The sequence below is a fragment of the Alligator sinensis genome, unplaced genomic scaffold (assembly GCF_000455745.1).
Source record: "Alligator sinensis unplaced genomic scaffold, ASM45574v1 scaffold404_1, whole genome shotgun sequence".
Classification (NCBI taxonomy): domain Eukaryota; kingdom Metazoa; phylum Chordata; order Crocodylia; family Alligatoridae; genus Alligator; species Alligator sinensis.
Genome location: NW_005841839.1, coordinates 3,631,032 through 3,643,093, shown reverse-complemented (window position 1 = coordinate 3,643,093; position 12,062 = coordinate 3,631,032). Strand labels below are relative to the sequence as shown.

The window sequence follows — 12,062 nt, the reverse complement described above, 5'->3', positions numbered from 1 at the left end:
GTCCGGGTCCAGTCGGCTCCCGTATCCTTAACCATCTCCCTGTGTGTCCCTCCCGCCGAAGGCCTCTTGCCCAGGACTTCTCAGAGCTAATGGAAGCCATGCCGTGAGAGCTGCCCAGACTTGCTCGTAGCCATGACGGAGCCCCACCGGGTTCAGTTCACTTCTCTCCCAGGTCCGCTGAGCACCAGCTTCTTGAAGAAGCCTCGCAGGGAGGATGTGTCGGGAGCGGAGCTGCCCCAGGACTCTGAACCGGCCGCAGCGGCAGTTCGCATCACGCTCACCCTTTTTGAGCCGGATCACAAGCGTTGCCCGGAGTTTTTCTACCCTGAGCTTCTGAAGAACACTCGAGGGAAACTGAAGGGTGTTTCTTCTGGAGACAAGGTGAGCGTCTTTTGTTTGCTAAAAACATACCGCGTACTTCTCATCTACGGATCTCAAAGAGCTTCGTAATGTTAATTCTTAGAATACCCTTGAGCCCGGGATACGCTTGATCTCCACTTCTAAAACTGGGGAAACAAAGGCACGGAGAGGTGAAGTGATCAGCCAGAGACCCCATGTCAAGCTGGTGGCAGAACTGGCAGCCGAGTGCAGGACTCCTGGCTGCCAGATCTGTGCTCTTGCCAAGTGACAGCTCTTGCTTAGTTTTGACCTTCAGTAGAATTCCCCATGAAACGGTCAGTGTTGTCTGGAAAGTGGAGAAGTGACACCATGTTGTTGATTTGACCTGAAACAGGCTGATTGAAGTGTTCTGTGGTACCTGAATTGTTAAAATATGTGACTAGTCTTGAGAGAACCTTGCCAGCAGATCTGATTCTTGCTGATACTACACCGGGTCCTTATTTTTTTGTGCAACTGGCAGAGACATCTCTGTACTGCATGGAGGTATTTCTGCCTGAGTCCTCATTATGTGTTCTTGTTTGGTGTGAAAAGTGTTTTCAGTTGGCACTCTATGCTGACATTTACCTGTTTCTAAGTTGGTAACTTTCCTTGTAAGTTGTTGTGGGAGGTTGATCTTGCATCTCAATTTCTGTAGAAACTAAACTCTGTGTAATGGCCTGCACGGTGATAAGAAGAAACAAGAGGATAATATTCTGGAAAAACCGAGACTTTGAGTTTGCAGGTAGACAGCCCCAGTGCTGTACTTCATAAACGTGGCTGTGGTGTTGTCTGGGGAGATGAACAGAATTCTGGTTCATTTTCAAGGCTTCTGTTCAGACAGAAATACTCAATGTTGAGCTGCTATTTTTGAGAGTTGAGAGGCAGAAGAGGCAACCCCTCTTTTGCTGTGAGTGAAATTCCAAGCAACAGATGCTGTAGTGAAAGTGTGGGGAGCAACTGTTTCTCTGTGTGCGTGCGTGCGTGTGCGCGCGCGATTATCAGCCAGGAGTGTCAAGGGTGCAACAGGGTGGTGAAGAGTGCAAAAACAAGCTGCTGCTTTTCTAGCTGCCAGAAGATAAGGGGCAGGGGGATGAGGTTGGATTTATTAGTCACCTGCTGGCCAGCTGTTAAAACAAACCAAAAAAAAAGGCCCAGCACACACTTTGACAAAACATTTGTTCATGAATTCCAGCATCCTCTGCCCTTCTCATCAGGTTTCATGGAGGAATGGTTGAAAGCTAATTGCACCTTCTCAGAACTTACCTAGTACTTAGCTTGCTTTTTCAGCCATTATCTGATTCAGTCTTCAAGCTTTGCCTATGTTGAAGCTTACAAAGCTGTCCCATTCCTTGTAGCATGAGACCTCTTGTGCTTTTAATGCACAGAGGGAAGTAGTAACATACCTGCAGAAAATATTTGTGTATCTTATTGAATATTGGCCATCTGTTCTGACATGTTCACCTGTGTTCATGTCCACAGAGGAAAGACCATGTTGATCCCTTCAATGATGAGGAAAGAGAGAGACACAAAGTGGAGGCTCTTGCCCGGAAGTTTGAAGAGAAATATGTAAGGGGTTTTTTTTCTTCTTTTTCCTACAGTAATTCTGTCAGTGTTATCTCTATTTCATCCTCTTTGCTATCTAACAGTTGTACTGTAGGAATGAAGGCTATTGCAACTTATGTCCCTATGTTGGTGAGAGCCTTTATCTCTCTTGGAAAACAACCTTATTTCTGTCTCAGTAATAAAAACATGATACTTCCTTCAGGAAGATAAATTTAAGCTTTTCATTTTCCCTTGTTAATGGAAAGTGTCCTCAATGAAAGCAATCTAAACTTTCCTTTTTTTTGTAAGGGCTGGAAGCTTATACTTCCTTTAAAATTCCTCATATGAATCAATAGCATACTGTCTTTTAAATGTGTATTTGTGTGGTGGTGGTGGTGACATTCAGGAATTTGCCAGACAGCAACAGAATGAGGAAAATGACCTGTTTTGCCAGTCACTGCTTTTCCAGGACAGCAGTGAAGTTGACATGAATTCAGTCAGTTTTATTGTTTTGCTGCTTAGGAAAGCTTTTAAGAGTCATTTGGGATGTAGGTGCTTTGTCTGTTAGTTGAGGGGGTGAGAATACATCTTGCTTACCTCTCCCTAGTCTTCATTTTTTAAAGTGGGAGACACCTTGTTGTGCTGTTTTAAAATACTTTCATCCTCTTGACTTGGTCTTCACCTCAAGTGGTCCCTGAAGCTTCCCATGGGCAACTCCTTCTTTGAGGTTCCTTCCTATGCTCAGCTGATATGTCTCAGATGCTTAAAAGGCATCAGAGGACATGACAATAATAAGCAAGGGCTCAGACATTCCCAGAACGTGTGGGAAGTACCTAGGGGAGTGCCTGTGCTGCTCCGAACTTTGTCAGCTGTCTTCCCTAGTTTTCATAGTCTTTCTGTTGCTAATCCCTTGCAAAGGATAATCTGAGTTTTTTTTAAATAACTGCAGTGGTGTGGTTTTGGGTGGGGGAGAGGATGGACTTTAGGGTGGGCTCATAAGGGATGGGTATATGTTGCTTTTTTCAAGTCCTGGTATTAAGGTCTTGGTAGATTGTCTTGTATCACTGGTTCAGCGCTGGAAATCGAAACAAGTGAATTTGATTCTGTTTCCTTACATGGTCTTAGAGTTGTACCTCTACCTGCTGAAGCAAGGCTGTGCCCATATGGATGTGAACAGACCACGATGCCTCCCTTGCTTTCACCCATCCCAGCCCTTTCCTTGTAGGAAGAAGGCTAAGAGGGAGTGCTCCCTTGATTTGCGTTGAAAAGAAGCGCTAGCCTTCTGCACGAGCAATAGTCCCTGTAGTAGCTTGTGAGAACAGTGGAATGTCATTGATCTCTATCATTTCAGGGGGGCAAGAAACGCAGGAAGGACCGTATTCAGGACTTGATTGATATGGGGTATGGGTATGACGAATCCGATTCCTTCATTGATAATTCTGAAGCGGTGAGTAATTCAGAGGAGAGGGATTGTAAATTGAGCTGCCTTGTGGGAAGCAGGTGGTGGCAGGGGAGCATGTTAATACAGTTCAGGGAAGGAGTGTGCCAGGGAAGTATAATGATGACTCCAGGGGTACCTGCATAGTGGAAAATGCCTAGTTACCAGACAGGCTGTCCCACAAACAGCCCTATTAGTAAGCTTGCAATGCTACTTCCATTCCAAAACCAGGTCTCATGTAGGCATAGCATGATTAACCTGACATCACCAATCAAGTGCTCTTGCATTCTTTTCCAGTACGATGAACTTGTTCCAGCTTCTCTGACTACAAAGTATGGAGGGTTTTACATCAACTCAGGAACGCTGCAGTTCCGCCAAGCATCGGAATCGGAGGATGACTTTATCAAAGAGAAGAAGAAGAAATCTCCCAAGGTTAGTGCAGATTCAGGAGCATGTTGCTCTGTTAAAATTGAGGGATAATGGTTTGAATTTGCTGCCAGAAAGCAGCTCTGGAATAAGAGGGGCCTTGACTTACTGCCTGCTGTTGTGGGGAGGAAGTTGGCAATGATGCACCCCTTGGTCATGGCTTTAGTTTTGACCTCTAGGTCATGGGTTCAGTCCCATCCTTGTGCCCATTGGGTAGGAAGACATTTGGTCCTGCTGTTTCAATTCATGGGTAGTCTCTTTTTGCCTCCTATAGGTGAAGTGACAGCATCTAAGTTGTCATCCTAAAAAGTTAGTTAATGTTAGTGGAGAAACCAAGAACTGACTAGGAATAGCCTTTCCTCCTATGTAAGGGATGAGCCTTCCAGCCTAGGGTGAGATGTGGTGGGGAGGGAGGATGTTGTTTGTGGAAGCTTGTATTATGGTACTGGCTTTTTGAAGGCCTGACACCTAATCAGTCCATATAGAATATATTTGATTCAAGGTTGACAGGGAAATTCAGTCACCATTTATTTGCCTCTGGGATCTTGGAATGCCATCCCATCCCTAAGTGGTAGACGGTTGTCCTAGAGCTGCCCTAGCTATTGTGCAGGATGGATTAGTACAAGATACTTGCAGACTACTTTTGATGGCCTGAGATGGCCCTTAGATGTGCCTTTGAGACACAGAAGGTCCTTGCTGTAGAGTGGGTCCTAGAGCCCCTAACTCTGGCTTATCTTTAATCTTAGAAGCGGAAGTTGAAAGAAGGCGGTGAAAAAATGAAGAAGAAGAAAAAAGATGATTCTTATGACAAGGAAAAAAAGTCAAAAAAATCCAAGTTCCCCAAAGCCGGGTAAGATGGAGCCCTCTCTACCTGGAGGCTTGCTGGAAATGATGGCTGCCCCTATGAGAACAGATGGTTTTCACTGCAGCATGTGTAAGCAGTGTCCAAAGGCTGCAGCCAGAGATGATCCCAGCAGGGCCTTTTTGAAGGCCTGACACCTATTCAGTCCATATAGAATCTCATGTGTGGCGCCTGGGACAAAGCAGCCTGCACAGGGCCCCCCTCCCCGTCCCATGGCACACTTACACAGGAGAGTGAAAGCCCCAGCACACCATACGTGGCGGGATGGGTGGTGGTGGGAACTTCTGGCCGGAAAAGGCAAAGAGCCGTCCAACCCACCATGTGCGTGGATGGCCTAACTGCAGCTGCAGCCTCTCTGCCCGGCTCTGCGGGGCCTCCCAAAACATGGGGCCTGGGGCGGTTGCCCCAATTCTCACCCCCCTAGGGATGGCCCTGGCTGCAGCTGGGGTTGGGGCAGGAGTCCTTGTGGTGGGCACTGCATAAGCACCTAGGAACACACTACCCCTGTCCCATAGAGTTCATGGCTCCAAAGCCAGGGTTGGGAAAAGTGCAGAACATCCATGCAGCAGCGTCACAGCCGTGTGAGGCATATGTTTGTTCACTCTGCTCATTCATAGGGCAAGAATGCCAGGTGATGATGGATAGCGAACATTGGGTTAGCTGGGAAGAGGAGTTGTGAGACTGGGACAGCTAGAGCTAGACTGAAAAGCAGTTTCCAGCTGCCTTCCCCAGTCACATTTTCAATTCCGTGCCCAAGGCAGTTTTAGTGCTCAGATGTCTTTAGTCTCTCCCCATGGAAGGGACTTATTGCTATCAATGCAGCTGGTTACTTTTGTCATTAGCAGACTTGTAATGCTTCTCCTCTACTGGCTTTGATGTCTGGTTCTGCCTTCTATGCCCAGCCTACTCTGCCCAGCCTACTTCTCTACTCACTTTACTCCTCTCAGCTTCCTTGCTGGCTTGCTGTGGGCAGTCCCTCCCCCATTACAATTCTCTTTCTCTGAAAAACCATGAGATCCCATGTCAGTTCTGGGAGGTTCAAGAGCCAACTGAAAAGGGAATGTGGTGGAGTTTGGTAGAGGATAAATTATTTTTAAAGCAATTAGGCTGCTTCTAAATTAACTCTGGCCGTGCTGCATTTTAATGCTAATGGGGCAGGTTTCTGTTTCTGTCATTGTGGTACTTTTGCTGCGGTATCTTGAATTGCATGTACGTGATTAACTACAAGCAGCACTTGCTGGCAGGGGGAACTTAAGCTCCAGTCACACCCCCACATCACTGAAAGAGAGATTATGTGCAGAACTAGGTCAGGCATTGGGCCAGTCTCTTGTTGGTATATAGAATCCCACATGCCATAGACCTGTATCAGGAATCCCCTCTAGCCACCTCCAAGGGACACAGCTCCCTGGAAGACCCATGCTCGTGAGATTTTGGATAGAAAGGTGTTTTTTCAAGGATAGAAAACTACACCTTAGCCTAGGAAGAGCCTTAAAATAAGTTTCAGGGCCTTAAAGTGTCCGTGAAATCAGATAGAGCCAGTAGAATGCACAGGACAGTAATGAGCTTCCCATTCTCAGACTTCCTTTGTCTCCAGTGCTGCTGTACTTCAGACCATCCATTGTCTCTGTTGGCCTGTAACCCGATAGTAGTCTTGTTAAATGACTTTACTCCTCGTTTAGCTATTTCATAGGAAATAATCCTTAAGTCTGTAGACTGTGTGCAGGAAACAGAACAGATTTTAAAATGAGGCATGTGAGGCATGGACTTCTTTGTATGTTAAAATAGAGAAATCACTTGACAGTCAGGTAAATCATTAAATACATGTATATTGACCAGAGTGTTTCTGAGGCATAGTCAGTGCCTCTGGTTGGCTGAATCTGGTACCAAATTCCTAGGAACGGCCTGAGTAATTTCTGGTTTGGAGGAGTGGGATGGGAGAAGTGCTAGACCCTGGCTGTGCTGGTATGAAGGGGTTTCCTTTCTCCTCTCCTTGCTCTGCAAAATTAATTTCTCTTTATGGGACTTCCTGGCATAAATGGGATCTAATTTGTTTTTTTTTCCCCTCCTCCCTCACTTGCAGCTTCACAGCACTGAATGCCAGTAAAGAGAAGAAGAAAAAGAAATACTCTGGAGCTTTGAGCGTCAAGGAGATGCTGAAGAAATTCCAGAAGGAAAAGGAAGCTCAGAAAAAGAGGGATGAGGAGCAGAAGATGGTGACACTCACCCCAGCAGAAGCTCCGGCCCCACGAGAAGTGGAGACCATATCTGATCCTTTGCTATCTCTCTTTGGCCATGCCAGTGATAATGACTTGCTTCAGGCTGTCACTGCTGTGGACTCATTGAATGATCTGGACCTGGACCTGGAGCGGCTCTTCAATGAATCTCCAGAAGGGAGTCCCTTCCATGATGTGGAGGATGGAAGTGACCCTCTTGGGATGGGTTTGGAACAGGAATTTAAACAGCCACCCTCCCTCCCAGAAGGACTACCAGCTCCACTGGAGAGACGGATCAAGGAATTGACCCAGGTACCTGCTGCTAGGCATGTCTAGGCTAGGCAAGGGGTGTCCTACCCAATGTGTGGCAGATGGATCATGCAGCTTCTTGAGGAGGATAAGCCTCTTCTGTTTCATTCACAGGTGGATTTCTTTCAAATGGAGGCGTAGCTTCATTTCTCATAGTTTCTCTAGTTCATGGAAGAGGAAGACTGTGTAGGGCTTGGTATAGTACAGTTCCATTTCCTCCTGCTGTCAGTGCTTTGTGATCATATGAGAATGCTGTTCTTTGACTTAGGAGCTTAGCTCAAAGTGTTACTGCCAGCAGGTAGCAAGCATTGGCTCCATGGCTTGGCAAGGTAGAGACTTGAACTAGTAGGACTTTTCCATGGCTGACTGAGCATGAGTGGGCTTATAATAAGAGCTAATAAAGTTGGTTACATTATAAGCCAGGTTACATTATAATAGCTTTAATATGCAGTAATGATCAGAATAGAGATTGAAAAGACACTACATTCAGCATTGTGTCCTTATAATGAGCAGGTACCTAGTATTCACTGTTTAGCTGTTAACTCTGCTCCATTTGTGGGATCTCCATGAGATGCTTGTAGATGGATACCTCCATTGAGACTTTTTACAACACACCACAGTTGGGTCTGCATTTCTGATAGGGAGGGTGGGATGCAAAGCACCCAATCTTGCTTTTGGATCTCCCTGTTGTGGAACTATTTGATGGGTGGAGTGCTCTTGGTTCTGTAGGATGTGCAAAGACATTAACCATGGAGCCCCTGATGACATCTTTAAAGAATTGCATTTTAAAAATAGACTCGCTTTTGGTTATTCTGTTCCTCATGGTAGCAGCCGTTACTTGTCCATGAACCACTGAGGTGATGCTTCGGCCCTGTTACTAAGGTTACAGGTTAAACTTGGATTCAAGGTCCTAAGCTCTGCCATTGTACTAACTAGGATTATGTGCTCTTGGGATAGGGTCATTGTCTTCTAGCCTTCTGTTAAGAGAGCTTCTTTGCCATTCCTGAAACCTTTATAACAGTGGTGAGCCATCAGCATCATAGGACAAGTTGGATAAGGTGTTGGCATAGCTGCCTGTGCATGATAAAATGCTATGGGACTCTTTGTAAAAGTTGCTGTTTGTTTTTGCTGTTAATGGATAACACTGAAACAGGCTGCCCATGAAGTGTATCTGAGCTGGAGGTGAATAATGTGGAGGCTCCCTGGACACAGAGTTAATTATTACACTGCTGCAAGATAAAGTGATGGCAGATTACTCCAAGTTGCTGTGGGCTGCAATGGAATGTTTCACCACCTGGTAGAAAAGCACCCTTTGCTTCTGCACCTGTTGTGGCTGGAGCATGATTTTTATAGGCAAGGAAGCAGCTTTGGTCAGTTGGGGCCCCAAAATTAAACCTATTAGCAGGTGGAGATAGGGGATAAAAATACAGCCTCTCTTTCTTCTGCCCCCACCCTTACCCTAAAAGAATCCATTTTGTTCCCACCTCAGGATCTGGAGACATCCCTCTGGCAGAATAAATCCTATAGGCATTTCTGTACTTCTGGAGTTTTGGGGTTTAACTCTCCCCACCCTGGAAGGATGTTGATCATGTGCCTTCTCTCTAGAATGGAATTGCCTTGGCTTTTTCCAGCCTTTCATGTGTAGCCTGTCACCTGGTACTGTTGGAGATGGGGACCAATCTTGGGGAGCTTCATGTACAGGATTTTTCTGCTGGATCTTATACTTTTTGTCATCAATGTATAGCCAGCATTCTGTCCTGTTGTAGGAGGTCTCATTGCTTAGCATCCAGAGTGGACCAGCCTTGCTGAAACATATTAGTGGTAAGGGTGAGGTTGCCTCCTCTAAGGGCAGGTTGGATGCCAGTCACACACACAGCACTTCTTTTCCAAACCACAAACTCAGGTTCAGCATCTCCACCATGAAATGAAAAGCTGTGCATTCTGGAGCTATTTTTTGCTGTGTTGCAGGAGTTCTCCCTAGCTCTCTTGGGAAGGCTGCTGTCAAAACATACCAGGTGAGCTGGTTGCTAATGAGCCATGTTCATTGCCACATGACAGGAGTATTCTCACTCAGCTTCACAGGCCACACTAGTGTGTAATTTGTGAGTGGCTATAGCATCCAGAGCTTGATGGGTCTGAGGCAGGATATGGTCCTGCCAGAAAGGGAGGACTTGAGAGAGAACAAGGGACCTTTTATATCTGATTCTGGTCAGGGGGAATCCTGCTTGCAGTCCAGAGCTATTGCTCTTTCCTCCAGCCCCTCATTTCAGAAAGTAGTCACGCTTCACCTCACTGTGGCTCAGAATAGCATGGGACTCATTTTTGTTGGCGTCATTGGGAACTAAACATGAGGCAAATCTGGACCTACTGAGAAGCTGCCGGGGGCTCTGCTCTGCTAATCTGGGACCTGAGTCCCACTCCCACCTCAATGAAGGAATTGTGGCATTGTTTGGAGTGAAAGAATGGAGATTTCTTAACACTAGAGAATGAGCAGATGTATTGACTGGTAGAGTCTATGCTTGGCTAGCACAATGGGAAGGGATGGGACCTCTCATCTTCCACAAAGAAGCCAACAGGTTGATTGTCTCAGCTTGCTGCTTTCTAGGCCAGGAACTAGAGGTGGCCAGAAACTGGATTTTGTTTCATGGGGAAACTCCAGATATTAAAGACGAGCTTTTTTTTCCTTTCCAAAAACAAAATCTCACTTTCAACGAAGCAGCATTTTCTGCTGAGCAAGTTGTGTCTAAAAATTTGGGGTGAGCATTCTACAAACCATGACCTGAAGTCACTGAGAAGAAACTTTGTATGCATTGCTTTCCTGTGTAATTGCTTTCCTAAGCATTGCTTTCCTGTGTGGTTAATTAATAACATAAAGTCTGTATTAGGGTACCAAGAATACAACATTGTTTAGCAGAAGGAAGTTTGAATGTCTTGCTCTGTGCATTAGCGGCTTTCAGGGGCTGGAGTCTCCGCTTGTGTCATGGTGCTCTATCAGGGAGACCATTTATTAGCAATATTGGCTCTGCGTTCTTTTTGTTTCTGGGACCCACTCCCCTGCTGACTGGCCCAGAAGCATTGATAGATATCTTCCCGTATATCCATTCAGATGAAAGCAGTGACCCATAGAGGCTGGGCCAAACTGCAACAGTATGTGTCTTGGATAGTTCTTGGAATGCTGCCCACAGCAGACTGGGACTGCACTGCAGGGCACCTTCTTAGGAGCTTTCTTTCATAGAAAAGGTGAGTGTTGGCACTGCTGCATTGCAGGTCAGAGAAAGAGGAGAGATCTGGGGCAGCTTGGAGTCAGGCTGGGGAGCAGGCAGCGCCTACCTCCAGGAGGTACTTATAATTTGTTCAGAAGTAATAGAGCAAGACTCAGTCCATCCCAGAAGCCAGTGAATTTATCTTGTGAATGGTGTTATGTAACATCAGTGCCATTATTGGGGATGTAGCCCATATCTAAATGGCATCACTGTCAGTAGAGCCATATTACAGGGTCCTTTCTGAAAGAACCTGGCTTGCTCGTACTTCTCTGTATCTGTGTGTGAACTAATGTTTTACCATTTGGCGTAACCCAGGCTGCAAGAGCTGCAGAAGGAGAAGGCAAACAGCGGTTCTTCACCCAGGATGTCAATAACATCATACTGGAGTAAGGACACCACATTTTCTTGTCTGTTATTAGTGTGACGGGGGGGTGGCACAAAACTGTGTGGGGAAGGGGAAAGTTTACATAAAACATGGTTCTTGGGAGATGGTTCCCATTCCTTGACCACACTTCCTAGTTCTGGGGGCAAAGACAAGGATGCTGCTACCCTGCATAAGCTCCTCCAAGGTGAGCCTGTGTGGAATAGTCATGATGTCCTCTCTAAATGGCCTTCAGTAAGAATACATCAATACTTGGGGCTTGAGGGCGAAACTTGGGAGGTGTGTCCAAACCTCTGGTTCTCATCTGGTCTTCACAAGAAGCTGTTGAAATGTGCAGTGATTTTTTTCCAAATACTGTTGGCTATTCATATCCCTCTGCTCAAGCATTTGAGTCCAATCTAGATTCTATGTCTAATAGCATCCCTTCCAGGAGGGTCATCCAATCTATATAGTGCTGCCTGTGGATAGAAGAGATGCTTGAAACAAGGGTTACCAAGTTCAGTTCTTGACTGTGCCATTGCCTTGCTCTGTGAGCTGGAATGATTCCTCGGTCTCTTGGTATTTTAGTTTGCCTATCTGTGAAATGGGAAGGGTAGCTACATGCCATATACCAGGGGTTGGCAACCCCTGGCACGTGTGCTAAGCATGGCACACAAGGCCGTTTTGCTCAGCATGCCACCGCCAGCCTGGGCTCTAGGCGTCTGCTGCCAGCCACAAGGCCTGGGCTGCTCCCAGCAGGTGGCTGGGCGTCTGCAAGCCCGGCTGCAAGCAGACCAGGCTCTGTGGTTGGTAGCAGCTACCCAGAGCCTAGGCTGGTTGGAGCCAGGAGACAAACATCTACTCCGGGCTCCAACATTAGCTCCAGGCCAGCGGGTGCACGTGCGCCTCGGAGCAGATGGTGGTGGGGGAGCCTGAGGCAGCGCAATGCCGGCCTCTCCCCCACTGCTGGCACAGAGCTGATGACGGGGTTCTGGAGCTTGGCACAGCTGTTTGTAGCCAGCCTGGGCTCTGGGCAGCTACAGCAGGCAGCAAGCAGGCTGCAAACAGCTGTGCCAGGCTTCACAGCTTCATGTTGGCAGCTACTGCACATACACCTCAGAGTGGATAGTGGGTGGGCTGTGCTGCCTCAGGCCCTGTCCCCACCATCTGCTCTGAGGGCACGCGTGCACCTGTTGGTATGGAGCTGATGCCGGAGCAGATGTTTGCAGTCTCCTGGCTGCAACTGGCCCAGGCTCTGGGTAGCTGCTAC

General features: G+C 46.9%; 1 protein-coding gene across 5 annotated transcripts in view; it reads left to right on the top strand.

Annotated features, from left to right (window-relative positions):
• The first annotated feature begins 6 nt into the window (after nt 1-6).
• UBN1 (ubinuclein 1) overlaps nt 7-12,062 on the top strand; it is a 33,768-nt gene continuing 21,712 nt past the window's right edge. For 3 of the 5 annotated variants that reach the window (XM_014520097.2, XM_025203756.1, XM_006015551.3), the window contains exons 1-7: nt 7-381; nt 1,858-1,944; nt 3,272-3,367; nt 3,656-3,790; nt 4,531-4,634; nt 6,727-7,171; nt 10,747-10,817. In XM_014520097.2, coding sequence (XP_014375583.1) covers nt 133-381; nt 1,858-1,944; nt 3,272-3,367; nt 3,656-3,790; nt 4,531-4,634; nt 6,727-7,171; nt 10,747-10,817 — 1,187 coding nt within the window. In that variant the 5' untranslated portion in view covers nt 7-132. The remainder of the gene's footprint in view (nt 382-1,857; nt 1,945-3,271; nt 3,368-3,655; nt 3,791-4,530; nt 4,635-6,726; nt 7,172-10,746; nt 10,818-12,062) is intronic. The other 2 variants (XM_014520100.2, XM_014520108.2) reach the window with 2 other exon arrangements.